The sequence below is a fragment of the Pseudophryne corroboree genome, chromosome 5, assembly GCF_028390025.1.
Source record: "Pseudophryne corroboree isolate aPseCor3 chromosome 5, aPseCor3.hap2, whole genome shotgun sequence".
Classification (NCBI taxonomy): Eukaryota; Metazoa; Chordata; class Amphibia; order Anura; family Myobatrachidae; genus Pseudophryne; species Pseudophryne corroboree.
The window spans coordinates 12,983,088-13,002,979 of NC_086448.1; the positions used below are offsets into that span (position 1 = coordinate 12,983,088).

A 19,892-nucleotide genomic window follows, 5' to 3' on the forward strand; every position below is an offset into this window, starting at 1 on the left:
AGTCTATATTAGCATCAGACACAGTACGGTAGTCCACGGCTGTAGCTACCTCTGTGTCGGCAGTCGCTCGTCCATCCATAATTGTATACCACCTACCCGTGTTTTTTTTTTTTTCTTTCTTCTTTATACATACTACTATAGTAGCTTACTGCAGCAGTCTGCGGTGCTGCTGAGCTGACAGTGTCCAGCAGGTCCGTCATCAGTCATTACATAATAAATATATATACCTGTCCGGCTGCAGTACTAGTGATATTATATATATATATATATATATATATATATATTAATTTAATCTCCTTATCATCCAGTCTATATTAGCAGCAGACACAGTATGGTAGTCCACGGCTGTAGCTACCTCTGTGTCGGCAGTCGCTCGTCCATCCATAATTGTATACCACCTACCCGTGTTTTTTTTTTTCTTTCTTCTTTATACATTCTACTATAGTAGCTTACTGTAGCAGTCTGCGGTGCTGCTGAGCTGACAGTGTCCAGCAGGTCCGTCATCAGTAATTACATGTTTTTTGGAAGGGCCATCCTGCGTGACACTGCAGTGCCACTCCTAGATGGGCCAGGTGTTTGTGTCGGCCACTAGGGTCGCTTAGCTTACTCACACAGCTACCTCATTGCGCCTCTTTTTTTCTTCTTTGCGTCATGTGCTGTTTGGGGAGTGTTTTTTGGAAGGGCCATCCTGCGTGACACTGCAGTGCCACTCCTAGATGGGCCAGGTGTTTGTGTCGGCCACTAGGGTCGCTTAGCTTAGTCATCCAGCGACCTCGGTGCAAATTTTAGAACTAAAAATAATATTGTGAGGTGTGAGGTGTTCAGAATAGACTGAAAATGAGTGGAACTTATGGTTTCTATGATTTAAGCTGTTTTTTGGGGTTTTTTGAAAAAAACACCCGAATCCAAAACACACCCGAATCCGACAAAAAAAATTCGGTGAGGTTTTGCCAAAACGCGGTCGAACCCAAAACACGGCCGCGGCACCGAACCCAAAACCAAAACACAAAACCCGAAAAATTTCAAGTGCACATCCCTAGTTTACACTGGGTAGCGACTAGTTTCCCTTCGTGAAGAGGACCTTTCCCATAAGCCCCTGGGTCCATGTCACAAACTATTTGGAATAGTAACCTGTGGCGAGCGAAGCGGAGCGAGACACCGAGCACGAAGCGTGGCAAGTGAACCGAGGCCGCGAGGGTCCAATGGTGCATAGAAAAAAAAAATGAACCTCAAGCGAACGGAGAACGGAGAAAACACTTGGGTGCTGTAAGGGCGGAAGTTCTCTCCTGCCCTCTTGTTATGTCACTTCCAGGTCCTCATCACGAAGCACAACCCTTACATTGTGAGGCTAGCAAACTGTACCAGGATGGCAGTCCGTTGGGATTACAGGTTATACAGTAATATCAGCTTTACATTCAGATGCAGGATGGAGCGCGGACGATCAGAGCTCCCTGCCTTATCACACCAGCGGGTGGCCCGCAGCCATTGCCGAGACTGTTAGGGGAAAAAAAAATCTCCATCAGAGGGGTTTCTGGGTACTCACAAACCCCCACTGCGTGCGCCACAGCCGCTCCTTCACACCCTACTCTGTATTTTTGTTTTTTGTTCTTATTCTTGTCATTAGTTAGAAGTTACACAAGAACAGAAACCAAAAATACAGAAAAAAAAAACAAAAAGGGATACTATAAGTGTCTACACTGAAAAGCATGTACAAATGAAAAAAAGAGAAGTACCAAACCAATAACAGAATTTAAGTCAAATCAGAGCGGGAAAAGATACTCAAAGAACATATCACCTGCGATACAGAAGGTGCAATTTATGTTTTATGTGGGAACCAATACGTGGGACAGACAAAAAGAAAAGTGAAGACACAACTAGCTGAACATATTTACAACATCAAAAGGCGCTTGACATCTCATAGTGTGTCTAAACACTTCCTAGAAGCACATATTAAAGACCCGACAGGATTTAAATGTATTGATATACAAAAAATAAAACAACATTGGAGAGGAGGAGACATCGTTAAAAGTCTTATACAGCAGGAGACTAAATGGATCTACAACCTCCATCCAACTGGAATCAATATCGATATTGAGTTAAACGCATTATTATAAACATCGTCAATATCAAATCATTTTAACTTTTTTTTCTTTATATGTGGCACCTGAAGTATAAAATCGAAAAAAATCTTTTTATTGGAGGAATATTACTATTTTTCTAAACAATTCTATATGAAACATGTGCTTCCCGCCTGAAACTATGACCACTTCCTGAATGGAATCTTTGTTTTTTAATCGAGAACAATAAAGTTTTTTTTATGTTTTTAAAAAACATAAGTGCTATATAAATTACAACGGTGCTGTTAGGAATATCTGTGTTTGTTTTGCCTTGCATTATCTCATTCCTGCCTCTAGGGGTCTCACTAGCTGCCTCAGGTCCGAATGGCAGTTGCACACTGTCTCTGCAGGTTAATTACCTGATTGTGGGCAGCTGGGGCCAACACCTGGTGCTGCTATTTAACTCCAGCTCACCAGCATCTAGGTGCAGATCATTGTGGTTCCGTCTGGAGTGCGACTAGGCTCTCTCCAGTAATCCTGTCCTGATTCTGCCTTATCTACATCTTGGAGACATTCCCTGCAGTTTGCCGTTTCATATGCTTTGCTACAAGACTTCTAACCCTGCCAGTTCAGCATCTGCATTCCTGAACTTTTATTTGCAGTCTGTTTCCACCCCTGCCTGATTACTACGTTTTGGTATGTTATTTTTCCCCTGCTTGATTTAACCCGGATATCTTCATGTTTATTTCACATCTGTGTTTAACCTGGACTATACCAATATTCAAGCATAACCTTCCTCCTTGTTTCTATTACCAGCCATTACTATTATTTGGAAATATCGTGTTCGGTTCCATGTAAATCAAGGATCCAGTTTCTGTATGTATATATTTTGCTACTTCTTTTTCCACAATAAACCTTACTTAATTTTCACCTCGCTTCAGCTGACCTCATTTCAAGTATGCACACAAAGAGAACCCTAGTAATCGTAACAGAATGATCTGCCTAATAAACGTGTGCAGGAGTTTGAGGTACAGCTAAGTTTCTTAAAATGGCTTCACTTCAGAAAAATTCCCTGCCTCTCGAGTTTATGTCGTTTGTGGGTTCTACATTGCTGGTGGATTTCAGAGAGAAACTGGAGAATATTCAAACCCAGGCCCTCATTCCGAGTCGTTCGCTCTGTAAATTTCTTCGCATCGCAGTGAATTTCCGCTTAGTGCGCATGCACAATATCTGCACTGCGACTGCGCCAAGTAAATTTGCTATGAAGAAAGTATTTTTACTCACGGCTTTTTATTCGCTCCGGCGATCGTAGTGTGATTGACAGGAAATGGGTGTTACTGGGCGGAAACAGGCCGTTTTAAGGGCGTGTGGGAAAAAACGCTACCGTTTCCGGAAAAAACGCGGGAGTGGCTGGAGAAACGGGGGAGTGTCTGTGCGAAAACTGGGTGTGTTTGTGACGTCAAACCAGGAACGACAAGCACTGAACTGATCGCAGATGCCGAGTAAGTCTGAAGCTACTCTGAAACTGCTAAGAAGTTTGTAATCGCAATATTGCGAATCGTTCGTTCACAATTTTAAGAAGCTAGGATTCACTCCCAGTAGGCGGCGGCTTAGCGTGTGCAATACTGCTAAAATCGCCTTGCGAACGAACAACTCGGAATGAGGGCCCCTGTCTTCAGAGATACTGTCTGCTCTGCCTGAATACTCAGTAAGATTACCAGTTCCCTTTAAGGAGACGCAGGGAAAAAGGGGAAAAGATGAGTCTGGTGCTCTCAATTCTGCCCGCTGTTTTCCAATATCAAGCAAAGGCAAGTTCTGGAGTTTTCCTCGACCCAGCCTCTCTGAGGAAGAAAAAAGGCTTAGAAGGGATAAAAAACTTTGTTTTTATTGCGGCAGGTCCGGACATTTTATTCAATTATGTCCTGCTCGCAAACCTAAAAAGAGCTTTCCTCATTCTGCCATAGTGCCTAATTCTGCTCAGTTATGCCACTGTGGTGCTCAAATTTCGAAAGGAGGGGTGTCCGGCCAAGCGACCCCAGGAGGGGTGTCCGGCCAAGCGACCCCAGGAGTGGTGTCCGGCCAAGCGACCCCAGGAGGGGTGTCCGGCCAAGCGACCCCAGGAGGGGTGTCCGGCCAAGCGACCCCAGGAGGGGTGTCCGGCCAAGCGACCCCAGGAGGGGTGTCCGGCCAAGCGACCCCAGGAGGGTTGTCCGGCCAAGCGACCCCAGGAGGGGTGTCCGGCCAAGCGACCCCAGGAGTGGTGTCCGGCCAAGCGACCCCAGGAGGGGTGTCCGGCCCAGCGACCCCAGGAGGGGTGTCCGGCCCAGCGACCCCAGGAGGGGTGTCCGGCCCAGCTGCCCTTGCCTTTGGGCATGAGGTCCCTGCTGCCCTTGCCTTTGGGCATGAGGTCCCTGCTGCCCTTGCCTTTGGGCATGAGGTCCCTGCTGCCCTTGCCTTTGGGCATGAGGTCCCTGCTGCCCTTGCCTCACGGCATGAGGTCCCTGCTGCCCTTGCCTCACGGCATGAGGTCCCTGCTGCCCTTGCCTCACGGGTCACTCAGTCATCCAAGTCCGCCTTGCCAGAGGTCCGAGAGGTGTCCGCCTTGCCAGAGGTCCGAGAGGTGTCCGCCTTGCCAGAGGTCCGAGAGGTGTCCGCCTTGCCAGAGGTCCGAGAGGTGTCCGCCTTGCCAGAGGTCCGGCCAAGGCCTGTCCATCCCCAGGAGGGGGCTCTGCCTGTCCAGCCCCAGGAGGGGGCTCTGCCTGTCCAGCCCCAGGAGGGGGTTCTGCCTGTCCAGCCCCAGGAGGGGGTCCAGCCCCAGATCCAAGATTTGCCCGAGGTATCTGCCCAGCCGGGGCCATCTGAGACTTCCTTGTCTAAGGTGCAAGAAGAGTCCATCTTGTCTGAGAGGCCACGGTTGTCTATCCTCCCTGATGTAAAATCTAATTTGGAAAGCCAAGTCGTTGAGGAACTGCCTTACTTTTATGGAAATATCTCTCACTGTTTAGCTCTCTTCAAATATTATCTGAGTTTTGATGACTTGTCCCCTATTGATATCATTGCTTACATATGTATGAGGTGCAGAGGGAGGGCCTTGAAGTGGGTAAATGTTCTTATAGATGCAGAAGATCCAGTTTTACAAGATTTGCCCGCTTTCCTCAAGGCAGTGTCCGAAAGATTCAGTCCACCAACTGTCCTCACTCTCCTAGATGAATCTATTAAAGTGTGCCCATCTGAGAACCTGCCTTTGCAGTCTGGGGAGCACCCTCAGTTTTTCAGATGTGAGCATGTATCTTTAGGTGTTCACGCAGATTGCTCGGCAAGTTTGGCTTCTACAAATTTACCATCCGCTCTTGATTCCTTCCAAGAAAATAAGAGGTCAGTTCTGCCGCTGGGTTGTGGCTCCGATTCTGAGAGCGAGCTTCTGGACGATCCTAGACTCATTATTGATGGACCTGTATTGCCAAGTAGTGTCTTTGTGACACCTTCAAATAGGGCTAGGCAACCCAAAAAGAGGAGAGGAAAAAAGCATAGAAGGTGAACTTTTAGGCGTCTGGAATCCGCCTGTTTAAGGGGGGGGGATAATGTTAGGAATGTCTGTGTTTGTTTTGCCTTGCATTATCTCATTCCTGCCTCTAGGGGTCTCACTAGCTGCCTCAGGTCCGAATGGCAGTTGCACACTGTCTCTGCAGGTTAATTACCTGATTGTGAGCAGCTGGGGCCAACACCTGGTGCTGCTATTTAACTCCAGCTCACCAGCATCTAGGTGCAGATCATTGTGGTTCCGTCTGGAGTGCGACTAGGCTCTCTCCAGTAATCCTGTCCTGATTCTGCCTTATCTACATCTTGGAGACATTCCCTGCAGTTTGCCGTTTCATATGCTTTGCTACAAGACTTCTAACCCTGCCGGTTCAGCATCTGCATTCCTGAACTTTTATTTGCAGTCTGTTTCCACCCCTGCCTGATTACTACGTTTTGGTATGTTATGTTTCCCCTGCTTGATTTAACCCGGATATCTTCATGTTTATTTCACATCTGTGTTTAACCTGGACTATACCAATATTCAAGCATAACCTTCCTCCTTGATTCTATTACCAGCCATTACTATTATTTGGAAATATCGTGTTCGGTTCCATGTAAATCAAGGATCCAGTTTCTGTATGTATATATTTTGCTACTTCTTTTTCCACAATAAACCTTACTTAATTTTCACCTGGCTTCAGCTGACCTCATTTCAAGTATGCACACAAAGAGAACCCTAGTAATCGTAACAGGTGCAAGTGTAAGGCATCCTTGACAAAGTGCACCAGGGCATGAAATGTGTTGGAAGCTATAGCGGGAAGAGACCTGCTACTGCATGGAGTTTTGCACCTGGGACCAGTGGTGACGTCATCCCCAACTGCCGATTGGCATAGCGCCTTCATTTTATAACTATCTTTACTAAATGGGCTACTGATTTCTATTATTCAAAGCGCAGAGATAAAAAAAACACATTGGCATGAAGAGGGTGATATGCCAGAGGCAGAGAGTGATAGGCAGATGGGCACTGGAGGGGTAGAGGGTTATATTGAGAGGCAAATAATGATAGGCAGAGGGGGAGGGACAGATGGTGACTTGGAGAGGCAGAAGCAGAGGCGTAGCCAGAACTTTGTGGGCCCCATAGCAACATTTTGAAGGGGCCCCCGTCCCAATGCTTCTAGAGAGACGCTTCTCTGCAGCAGTTGATAATTATATGCCCTATAATAGTACCCTAGTTCATTTTCTGAACCATAGTAGTCTTATTTAGTGTTATGCCCCATAGTAGTGCCTTAGTTTCTTCTATGAATCGCAGTACTGCAGTCAGGGCCGTCTTAACAGCAGTGTAGGCCCCTGGGCACAGCAATGCACTGGGCCTGCTACCCATCCTCCAGCGGTAGGGGTGGGGGGTGCTGTCAGCTGCAGTTTTGATGTCCCATGGGCGGTAGGGGGTGTTCTATTTTCCGCTCAGCATGTAGGACCTGGAGCAGTAATTTCTGCTAATTACTCCTTTACTGCACAGATGGGACTAAAATGTAGAAGGGGGCATTGGGCTGAATGAAGAAGTCCTGGTACATGACTTCCAGGGTGTTAGGGGGTGTTTAATATGTAGGGAAGGGGTGGATAGTGGAGTGGGCTTAATATTTATAATTTTCCGGTGGGAGGGCAGCTTGCTTGACTGCAGATATCTCAAGTTCCTGAAAATATATTTCTTAGCTTTGATTGGGATAAAAACTAGAGAGTCCCACCTTTCAGGAGGTTCTGGGGACTTGGGGATCAGAGTTCAGGAGCCAGAGCAATTCACCAATGAATATATAAAACTGCATACCAGGAGTGTGGAGCTGGAGCAGGGACCGGCTGCTGGAAGGCTAATATCTCTGGTTCTGGGCATAGTAGAGACAAGCTGCCAGTGTTCACCAAAAGGTAAGAGTCACTGCTTTAGGATTATACCCTCAGAAAAACTCTAAGTAGACAGAACCTGAGATACTGTATCTGGCTGGAAAAAGCAATTAACAGGCTTGGATGGGGACCACTGCTTTCAAGTCGGATATCTCTAGTTTCCCAGGTCCGATTTTCAAAAATCTGGTACCCCTGGAAAGAGGGGACCCTCAGCTATCAGCATAAGGCCCTTATACTTATGGGGTACTTGGGCAAGAGCCCATTGAGCCCATATGAAAAGACGGCCGTGACTGCAGCAAGTTCACCCTATGTCACATTTCAGAGCTGCCAGTACACATTATGCCGCACAGTACCCCCAATTCACATTATGATATATAGTGCTCCCCGTTCATATTGTGCCTCATTACAGTGCCCCGGTTCATATTATATAACATTAAAATGCCCTCCAGTTCATTTAATACCACACTACAATGAGCAGGTCCAGGGGCATACCTAGATATATTGCAGGCCCCAAGGAAAAAGTTTGAAAGGGCCCCTATGTACCACCCAATGGCGAAAAATGTATATAACACATGTAACTGTGACAGAGAAGGTGGCCCCTTTCAGCTCTGGGCCCCATAGCAGCTGCGCTCTCTGCACCTATGGTAGCTACACCCTGTATATAACACATGTAACTGTGACAGGGAAGGTGGCCCTACTTAGCTCTGGGCCCCATAGCAGCTGCACTCCCTGCACCTATGGTAGCTATGCCCGTGGGCAGAAGGTGACAGGAAGAGGCAGAGGGTAACTAGCCAAGGGTGACGGACAGAGGGTAACAAGGAGATGCAGATGGTGATGAGGAGAGACAGAGAGTGGCAGGCATAGGTTGATGGGTAGAGGGTGATGGGTAGAGGGTGATGGGAGAGGCAGAGGGTGAAGGGAGAGGCAGAGTGTGATGGGGAGAGGCAGAGGGTGATGTGGAGAGGCAGAGGGTTGCAGGCTGAGAGTGACATTCAGTCTGGGTGGCAGCAGGTCACTGTTCACTAATCAGAGGAATTAAAGAGACCTATCTTCCCTCCTGCGGCACTTGAGAGGTCGCCTCAGAGGATCTTCAATCTGCAGCTTTCTGCAGGAAAACTTGAAGGTGGACTTTTTGATGGACTGAAGATTAAAGGCTTTGAAGTTATTACCTGCATTACCCCACCTCCTTCTCCTCACTCTGTCTTTCTCCCAGCTGTGCAGGTCTATACAGCGGTGCTGGAGAAATACTGAGACTGACTGAGTCTGGTGACTGGCATATGCCTAAGGGTATACGGGTGAACACACAGTGCACCCCATGTGCACACTAGTGGAGGGGAGGTGTGAGGCATCCTCTTCTCCTTTAGCCAGACCGCTTCCTCCCTCTTGATTAGTGACAGTGGTGGCGTGGTGGTAGCGTACTATAATGAGTCTGTGTGACTCATTATTAGTAATTGGCACAAGCTGCACCTTCCCTAGTTCTGCCCATGAGTCCCCATCCACCAACGTTCACTAGCACAAATTTCTGACCTGAGTGTCACCTCCAAGATCACTTCTCTTTCTCCCAGACATGACCACACATGTTACCCTGGGTAACCTCTTTTTTTATCTGACATACACTGTCCACCCTTTTTCCTGTGGGAGCTAATGTGCTTGTTTTTTTCCTGTCTCGGGTCAATATGTCTTTTGTTTCTACGGGGGCCAATGTATTTAATTCTTTACTGTGGGGGCTTATGGTTTTTTTTCCCTCTGGGGGCTAATGTGATTTATTTATTTTCTATTGAGGCCAATGTGTTTGTTTGTTTTCTTCTGTGAGGGCCAATGTATTTATTTTTTTCCTGTGCAATGTTTATCGTCTGCACATGCATTTGAATTGAACTGTACATACATCCCGATAAATTTGTACAGAGTAAATGCACCAACCAGGAAGTGTATTAGAAATGTGTTGGGATTTCCAATGTGGTTACAGGGGATTGGCTAATGAGACACAAATATAACATAGCAGGATACAGGTGTGTTGCTGATAGTGGTTGCATATAGAGAAGCGGAATTGCTCACATTGGAGGCCATACTCAGACGGATAATCAGCACCAAGAATAGGGCTTGTGAAAGTTTCAATGGTGTGGACGATGGTGACATCTAAAGATGCACAAAGCATGACTGCAGCATCTGTAGACATTGACAGTGGGCGTCTGAGTTCTTGCATATTTGGGCGCATGGATATACTCCAGGGAGGGCTAGTGTAGCATCATTAGCATATAGTTGCAGACGTAACTGCATAGCCCAGGTCCTACTCCTACAGTGCGATAAAATCAGGCTGTTCGGGGCTGGAGCTGACATCACACACCCTCCCTGAAAATGCTTGGGCACGCCTGCGTTTTTCCTGATACTCCCAGAAAACGTCCAATTGTCACCCCCAAACGTCCACTTCCTGTCAATCAGCCTGCGTACGCCTAGTGATAAAAAAAGTTGATGAATTATGTTGCAGTTTGGCCTCGAGTGTGCGCACTACGATCCGTATGCATGCGCAGTCGTTTGATAACCGCCTGCCTTGTGAATTCGCACAACAGCGATCAGGTGTAAATCAGGTCATACGATTGAACAGAACAATCAGTGGTAAATGTCTCATGTCTCTGTCTTTTCTGGGTTTGTAGATCGCAGACACATACCCAATTCTCACCAGAATGCCGATTATTAAGCAGAAAATCTTCAAAGAGAGCTCGCATGTAAAATCCTTGATCCAAAAATACATCGATCAACACAAGAAGACGCTAAACCCTGCCGCACCCAGAGACTTCATCGACCAGTTCTTAATGAAGATAAAAGAGGTAAGACCATTGCTGGTCATTCCGAGTTGATCGCTCGCTAGCAGTTTGTAGCAGCCGTGCAAACGCTATGGCGCCGCCCACTGGGAGTGTATTTTAGCTTAGCAGAAGTGCGAACGAAAGGATCGTAGAGCGGCTACAAAGTTTTTTGTGCAGTTTTAGAGTAGCTCAAAACCTACTCAGCGCTGCGATCACTTCAAACTGTTCAGTTCCTGTTTTGACGTTACAAACCCGCCCAGCCACGTCTGCGTTTTTCCTGGCACGCCTGCGTTTTTCCGAACATTTCCTGAAAACGGTCAGTTGACACCTAGCAACACCCTCTTCCTGTCAATCACTCTGCGGCCACCAGTGCGACTGAAATACTTTGCTAGACCCTGTGCAAAACGACATCGTTTGTTGTGGCCTGTACAACGCGCGTGCGCATTGCGCTGCATACGCATGCACAGAACTGCCATTTTTTAGCCTGATCGCTGCGCTGCGAACAAATGTAGCTAGCGATCAACTCGGAATGACCACCATTGTTGGGTATTATCTATGTTGTGTTATCTTACAGGAACATTGCCCCCAAAGCTAGGAATAATACAATATATGTAACATTACAGCTATTTACTAAACGGTGCTACCCCAATCCTCCAACTCAGCAGTTCCTGCAATATCTCTAGTGCAATGGTTCTCAAACTGTGTGCCATGGCACCCTGGGGTGCCGAGAGACCCTTGCAGGGGTGCCTCAGGTTGGTGGTCCAGGACCAATTAAAATTTAGGTTCAACTTTGTGGTGAGGGACAAGATTTGCTTGAGTTCGTCCACATATTTTATTATATTTATGGTCAATGTATTAGGCAAAACCATTGCTAGTGGCTGCCAATCGTAAAATAGGGAATTTACTTAATATAAAATTTCTTCAAAATTTCTCTATAAGAAACTGTTGGCCTAGGGGCGCCATGAAAAAAAATCTGATTCTCTAGGGCGCCGTGATTCAAAAAAGTTTGAGAACCACTGGTCTAGTGGTTCGAGCTCAGGATCCCGTCTGCTGGTCAAACTCCTAGCATTGTTACAAAGATTTCTTCCCTGTGAGTTACCTCTTAGATAACTGGGACATTCAACTTTTTGCTGCGCCACCAAAAATTCTCTGTTCAGTTTCTGACGGAATTCTCCTTTCATCTTTTTTCATTTTTTGCTAAGACAGAAATGATGTTTATGAGTTCTTTTTAACCAATAGTGGAGTTTTAATTTAATTAAAAGTTAATTTGAATGACATGAAGGCTGGCGAACGAAGGCTCTGTTACTAGAACAGCGATTTCCTATTGTGTTTGATGGAAAGATGGGATTATCACCACTTTGTGTCATTTATTGCCAGGGTGACTGCAGAGAAGTCAGTGATTTATAAATAATAGAGTGTATTGTGTCCCAACACTATGTTTTGAGGACTGCATCTTGTGTGCAATGACTGTATAAGCAAGGCTTATTGCAGTTTTTGAAGCAAACATAATGCCATCTTATGTCGGGTACACATTAGAAGGATGTGTTCCTGATAGATCAGATGAGCGTTTGGACGATTTATCGCACTGTGCAATCCACACGATACTATACAGATGGGTCCACGGTTATCTTGGCTAGTTTGCTGCGCCTAGGCACAACATGGTTTATTAACATAAACCCTTCGGGGTATATGCAATTGCCGGCGAATTGCCGCAAAAGTCGAAAAACGGGCCGTTTTCGACAAAAAAACATGTCGAATTGGATTCGACAATGCAATAAAGTACTTTTCGACAAAAAAACGGACGTTTCAGATTCGACTTTTTGCAATTCGACATTTTCTAAATTCGACATGTCTGCAGTGGTAAAAATGCGGCAATTCGACAAAAGTATATTCAATTGAAGAATGTCGATTCGACAACAGTGCTTTTCGACAGTAATTTCGTCAATTTCATTCCGCCTCACTTTGCTGGCGGAATCCAATAAAAAAAATTTAAAACATGTTTTTTTGTGTTTTTCTTATTGTTAATAGCATATCTATTTATATTAGAAGGGATTAGGTACTTGGTTTGTCTATTTAGGAGCCACAAGTATTATTTATATATATATATATATATATATTTTTTTTTTTGGAATGGGTTAAAATCCCCCCAAAAAATGTGTGGGGTCCCCCCTCCTAAGCAGAACCAGCCTCGGGCTCTTTGAGCCGGTCCTGGTTGTAAAAATACGGGGGGGAAATTGACAGGGGATCCCCCGTATTTTTAGAACCAGCACCGGGCTCTGCGTCCGGTCCTGGTGCAAAAAATACGGGGGACAAAAAGCGTAGGGGTCCCCTGTATTTTTTGAACCAGCACCGGGCTCCACTAACTGGGGAGATAATGCCACAGCCGGGGGACACTTTTATACCGGTCCCTGCGGCCATGGCATTAAAACCCCAACTAGTCACCCCTTGCCGGTGTACCCTGGAGGAGTGGGGACCCCTTCAATCAAGGGGTCCCCCCCTCCAGCCACCCAAGGGCCAGGGCTGAAGCCCGAGGCTGCCCCCCCATCCATGGGCTGCGGATGGGGGGCTGATAGCCTTGAGTAAAATGAAAGAATAATGTTTTTTGCAGAAGAACTACAAGTCCCAGCAAGTCTCCCCGCAAGCTGGTACTTGGAGAACCACAAGTACCAGCATGCGGGGGTAAAACGGGCCTGCTGGTACCTGTAGTTCTACTGCAAAAAAAATACCCAAATAAAAACAGAACACGCACACCGTGAAAGTACAACTTTATTATATACATGCCGACACACACATACTTACCTATGTTGACACGATGTTCGGTCCACTTCTCCAAGTAGAATCCATGGGTTACCTGAAAATAAAATTATATACTCACCTAAATCCAGTGTCCTGTTCCTGTATTTGTAATCCACGTACTTGGCAAAAAAAAAAAACGCATACCCGATCCACACGGACTGAAAGGGGTCCCATGTTTACACATGGGACCACTTTCCCTGAATGTTGAGACCCCCTTTGACTCCTGTCACAGAAGGTCCCTTCAGCCAATCAGGGAGCGCCACGTCGTGGCACTCTCCTGATTGTCTGTGCGCGTCTGAGCTGGCAGACAGTGCATCGCACAGCCGCTGCATTCGTTTTAATGGTGGGAACTTTGCGGTCAGCGGTGGGGTTACCCGCTCCCTGATTGGCTGAAGGGACCCCCTGTGACAGGAGTCACAGGGGGTCTCAGCATTCGGGGAAAGGGGTCCCATGTGTAAACATGGGACCCCTTTCAGTCCGTGTGGATCGGGTATTTTTTTTTTTGCCAAGTACGTGGATTACAAATAAAAGAACAGGACACTGGATTTAGGTGAGTATATACTTTTATTTTCAGGTACCCTCGGATTCTTGGAGACGTCGACAGACGGAGACGTGGACACAGTCGGTGTGTGAACATAGGTAAGTATGTGTGTGTCGGCATGTATGTAATAAAGTTTTACTTTCAAGGTGTGCGTGTCCTGTTTTTATTTGGGTATTTTTTCTGCAGTAGAACTACAGGTACAAGCGGGCCCATTTCCCCCCCGCATGCTGGTACTTGTGGTTCTCCAAGTACCAGCTTGCGGGGGAGGCTTGCTGGGACTTGTAGTTCTTCTGCAAAAAAACAATATTCTTTCATTTTACACAAGGCTATCAGCCCCCCACCCGCAGCCCATGGATGGGGGGGACAGCCTCGGGCTTCAGCCCTGGCCCTTGGGTGGCTGGAGGGGGGGGACCCCTTGATTGAAGGGGTCCCCACTCCTCCAGGGTACCCCAGCCAGGGGTGACTAGTTGGGGTTTTAATGCCACGGCCGCAGGGACTAGTAAAAAAGTGTCCCCCGGCTGTGGCATTATCTCCCCAGCTAGTGGAGCCCGGTGCTGGTTCAAAAAATACGGGGGGACCCCTACGCTTTTTGTCCCCCATATTTTTTGCACCAGGACCGGACACAGAGCCCGGTGCTGGTTCTAAAAATACGGGGGATTCCCAGTCAATTTTCCCCCCGTATTTTTACAACCAGAACCGGCTCAATGAGCCCGAGGCTGGTTATGCTTAGGAGGAAAGACCCCACGCAATTTTTTTCTGTATTTTTTAACCATTTTGGCGCCGTCAGAAAAGTCGAATCCAGGGCGCACCATATCCGTCAATTGGTCCGATTTTCGACAGCGACACTGTCGAATCCGTTTTTTATTGAATATGTCGAATTCCGGCTCCGGCGGCCGGAATTCGACAGTCGAATTGTGTCGAATTTAAAAATGGGCGAAAAAAAGCCGCAATTCGCCCGGAATTGCATATACCCCTATATCTATTGTTCTCAGCCTCAATACAATAAAGAGAACAATACAGCAGGGGATTAAGTCATTACAGCAGGGGATTAAGTCTGACTGCCCAGTCTCATTTAATCCTATTAAAGGTCAAGATAAACATGGACCCATCTGTATGTCATTCCAAATTGCCTTGAAACTAAATATTGATATCGCTCAAGTGTGTACCTGGTCTAAGGATCGTGGTCTGTAACCCAAAAAATGTGAATTTGCAAAAAAATAAGGGGATGAATAGAGTCTCCATTCAAGTCAGCAACGCGTTTCACAGAGCAAGTTCTGTTTCCTCAGGTAATATATTTCTACGTAGCAGTGCAAAATTCTACTGGCGGTGCACTGTGAACGGTCAACTTTTCACTGAGCACGCGCGGCAAATTATATACAGAGGCGGTGTCATACCCCTATACTGTGCAGGTATCACAGCGGGGCATGCGGGCGGTGGGTGAAAGCCGCGTGTGCGACAGTACTGAACGCGGTACCTGCAGCAGTGTAATGGCAGAAGGTGGCACACACTGGGAGCAGGTAGGTCGAAGCTGAATGCTCTGTAATATAAATGGGCAATCCAAGCGGTAGCGGAACTCTCCCTTCCCCAGGATACCTGATGTGGATGAACTGTGCCCGGGCAACGCTCTGGTCCTGGTGAGGTGCAGTGTTGTTCAGGTGAAGGAGTTAGACCAGAAGAAGAGGCAGAACCTGGGGAGTAACGATCAGTGGATAAATGCCTTGGACTTGTTAAAAATCTCCCCACCCCCCTGCCTAATGCCTTGGTCATCTCTACCCTAAAGACTTCCTTTGCTCTGGCCCCCTCCTTTGCTCGCTCCTCATGTCACTTGTCCCCCCCTCTTTCCCTAGACTGTACGCTCCTCGGAGCAGGGCCCTCATCCATGCTGTTCTGACAGCACTCTTCTCTCACACTTCTACGACAGCCCTCACCTACTCAGCGACCTTCTAACCCACATCTCCTCTCTCTCGTAGCCGTTCATCTTTCCCAATGGCTGCCCGCCCCTAGTAATACGCCCGGCTTTCCTTACATCCCAGCTGTATTGTGCATTGAGATTTGTGGTATTTATTGTTACTTTTACCTCTTTTTAGTTTTGGTTACTGTAATAATGTGATGTTGTGTTTACCCTGTGTTGTTCTAAGGTGTGCCGCATGTACAGCGCTGCGAGACACTTCTGGTACCCTATAAATAAACTGTAATTATAGTCACCATTCCATAGGCACGTTAAGGAAGAGACTTACTGCATAATCTACAGTACCTACCACACGCATTCACTATTTCTAGAGAGGTATGCGGACCCATGTTTTGGTTTTGGTTCTAATTCATCATCAAGGTTTTAGTTTTGACAAAACCACCCTCAAATGATTTGGTTCGGATTCGTTTTTTTTGGTTCGGTTAAATAAAATCAATAAAAATAATTGATAATTATTCATAAAAAACAATGAAAACAGCTAAAATCATGTCATTTTTGCAATCCAAAACCCGAGTTTTGGATTTAAGAACGATGGGAAGATCTGAACTGGGGGGAAATGTGTTAGGGTCTGAGTTTTAGTGTGGGACATACCCGTACCTTCTCACCCATTAACAGGTGCGAGTTTATTCCAAGACTCAGCCAATATAATAGCTTGCGAATTTCGTGTTTGCGGCTGTTACATTTTGTGATTCCATGTGAGATTTTTTCGTATGTAAACTCACCTCTTGTATATATACTAGAGATGTGCACCGAAAATTTTTCAGGTTTTGTGTTTTGGTTTTGGATTCGGTTCCGCGGCCGTGTTTTGGATTCGGACGCGTTTTGGCAAAAACTCCCTGAAATTTTTTTGTCGGATTTGGGTGTTTTATTTCAAAAACCCCTCATAAACAGCTTAAATCATAGAATTTGGGGGTAATTTTGATCCTATAGTATTTTTAACCTCAATAACAACAATTTCCACTCATTTCCAGTCTATTCTGAACACCTCACACCTCACAATACTATTTTTAGTCCTAAAATTTGCACCGAGGTGGCTGGATGACTAAGCAAAGCGACCCAAGAGGGCGGCACAAACACCTGGCCCATCTAGGAGTGGCACTGCAGTGTCAGACAGGATGGCACTTCAAAAAATTGGCCCCAAACAGCACATGATGCAAAGAAAAGAGAAAAAGAGGTGCACTGTGGTCGCTGGACAGCTAAGCTAAGCGACACAAATACCTCAATATCACAGGAATTATTTGTTCTAATCAATGGTATTATTGGTCCAAATCACTGGAAGAAAATGACAAAATCACTGGAATTATTTGTTCTAATCAATGGTATTATTGGTCCAAATCACTGGAAGAAAATGACAAAATCACTGGAATTATTTGTTCTAATCAATGGTATTATTGATCCAAATCACTGGAAGAAAATGACAAAATCACTGGAATTATTTGTTCTAATCAATGGTATTACTGGTCCAAATCACTGGAAGAAAATGACAAAATCACTGGAATTATTCGTTCTAATCAATGGTATTATTGGTCCAAATCACTGGAAGAAAATGACAAAATCACTGGAATTATTTGTTCTAATCAATGGTATTATTGGTCCAAATCACTGGAAGAAAATGACAAAATCACTGGAATTATTCATAAACATTTGTAGAAAGTCGCTGCTTTCTGATTACAGAAATGCTCAGATATTCCTGCGAATCCACAATCCCTTCCCAGAGGAAAAAGAAATTGAGAAACCGTTGTTTGAGAACGTTTGTTCTCTTTCCCTTACAAAGGAACAAACCACTTTCCAAGAAGACTGACATTTTTGGGATTATGGAGACATAATGTTTTTGAATATAAATCCTAAAGCAGGTGGTGTATTAGAGCAAAAGAGTGCAAGAGACCAGCCATGCAGTTTCTGAAATATTATGACAAAATGTTACTGTATTTCATAAGCACTCATTCCTAACTCTGCTAAGTACTGTTTGGAATTTCAAAGGGTGATAAGTTAAGTGGAGACCTGGGAGTAGTTCTGATGCTGTACAAGACTATTGGCAAAGCTTCGGGCCACAACAATCCAGTTTCAGCCATTAATTTGCTCAGCTTGTTCTTAATAGTGCTGTTCACTCTCTCTACCTTTGCACTTACCTGTGGCCAGTACGGAGTATGCAGCTTGCTATTAATTCCCATCAGTTTGCACATGACCTGAAAGACTTCACCTGTAAAGTGGGTACCCCTATCACTTTCAATCATTCTAGGGATACCATATCTACACACAAATTCCTGCACAATTTTCTTTGCAGTGAACGTAGCAGTATTTGTGGCAGCAGGGAACGCTTCTACCCAATTGGAGAATACATCAATACAAACTAACACATATTTCAAATTCCTACAGGGTGGTAACTGTATGGAGTCGGTTTGTATTACCTGAAAAGGTCCATCTGTTGGAAGGATATGGGATGGCTCTGTTGGTATTGTCTTACCAATATTCTTCCTCAAGCAAGTAAAACATGTCTCTCTTACCTCTTCCATGAGGTAGTTGTCCATTATTTCAGCTTCCCGTATACCTAAAGGTGTCATCATACATCTCAGTGATATTACCTATCAAGTTCGCTAGCGCATGGATATACTTATAATTTATAGTTCCTCTGGCAGTACGCGTGATGTCTAATGCGAGAAGGAACTGAATCCCGGTGGATTCGTGGATCAAATCAGAGGCTGCGTACTCTGCTCTGTCTATGAGGTGTCTCTTGATGATGTGTTCATAGTGAGTATGAGTATAAGGAGCCTGAGCACTGCAGTGAACGTCTTTCATTTTATCATGGGTTATGGTCATAACCTCTGGTAGTACTCTCCCAATATAACACAATCCCTCTGAGCTCGGGGCAAGCCACTTGTACGCTTTCCTCCCACATATGAAATAGGCATCATCTGGGAGAACATAGGGGACAAAATGTAACAACACCATATTGCAAACTTTCCAAGTAAAAAAAACAATCCCTAGTTCTCCCATCTGCTCAGTACAAGTATCGGGCTGGATGATATGGGCACAATACCCTGACGATACATTTCCAACCCACATGGTCTTGCTTCCACGGGTATACCTATATACCTATATACCTAAATACCTCCCACTGTTAGCTATTTGGCGTACAAGTTCAGAGTCTATGGGTATCCTATCAGCTCTGTGTGAAAAGGTCATTGTCTGGTTATTCCACGTCACTTCCCAATTTCCTGGTTTTCGGTAATTGGAAATATTAAAACACAATAATGACCTGTCTACATGATATTGGTGGAGTTTCAAACTAGGGGGCCTAGAGATATTGAATTTATTGTCCACCGGTCTCCCACCCCGTAATTCGAGTACCTCATCTATTGCTAAAGGGTATGGTACTAATCCTGACTTACTCTGAGCTTGAGGTACCTGTGAGCACACCCAGCATTCTGTCTGGTTTAAGACCTTACCCACTAGTGAGTGGTAATCACTCAACGGATGGTGGTCCATGTCGATATTAAGGTTGGACTGACATCTCTGGATGCACCCATCCTCAACTATATTCTCACACTTCCTACAAATACAATGTTCATCAGACAACAACCCTTCACAGTGCCTCCGAGCTCCATGACTACCAGAGCGCTTAATGATACCAGCCTTTACTCGAGTGATGTGCTGCTCCTGAGATCCTACAAATTCGTACTCGCCATCAGAACCCATTCCAGATCCCTGCTCGACCTCTCTGGGACCCTCACCAAAACAAATTGTCCTGATCAAAAACAGAATTACTAGTAGAACCCGAAACGCAGTCTCTTGTGATAGATCAATTTCGTTAGGGGAAAGAAGGAAAATAAGGAGAAAAGAAAGGAAAATGAAGGGGGAGGTGAAAAAAGAAAATTGTGCGACAACCGTCCTAGATCTTGTTGCTCTCCGTGCTCAGGTGCCTTTCAACAGTCCTGTCTCTCAACTTTCCCGGAACAAACCCTCCAGTGATACGAGGTTCTCTACACTCTGCTCTATGTCACGAGTCTTCTCCGGGTCAGCGACCTTCTTGCAGTGGGACGAGTGGACCCAAGTCTCTCTTTCGGCGACCTTTAGTCCTGTCGTGCTGGTTAACAAGACTTGGTATGGTCCTTCCCACCTGTCTATGAGGCAACCTGAGCGTAAGAAATTTTGAATCATCACATAATCCCCAGGCTCAATGTCATGACAATTACTGTTCGGTAGGTCAAGAATCACCAGCTTTAGATTTATTTGTTGATTTCTCAGCTGCTGGCTCATCCCAACCAAATATTTCACAGTCACTTCATTATTACATTTCAAATCATCCTGGGGGTCTA

General features: G+C 45.6%; 1 protein-coding gene across 1 annotated transcript in view; it reads left to right on the plus strand.

The window, feature by feature from the left end:
- Positions 1 to 19,892, plus strand: part of LOC134927092 (cytochrome P450 2C31-like) — a 218,087-nt gene that overhangs the window by 64,586 nt on the left and 133,609 nt on the right. Inside the window, exon 4 of the mRNA XM_063921095.1 lies at positions 10,121 to 10,294. Coding sequence (XP_063777165.1) covers positions 10,121 to 10,294 — 174 coding nt within the window. The remainder of the gene's footprint in view (positions 1 to 10,120; positions 10,295 to 19,892) is intronic.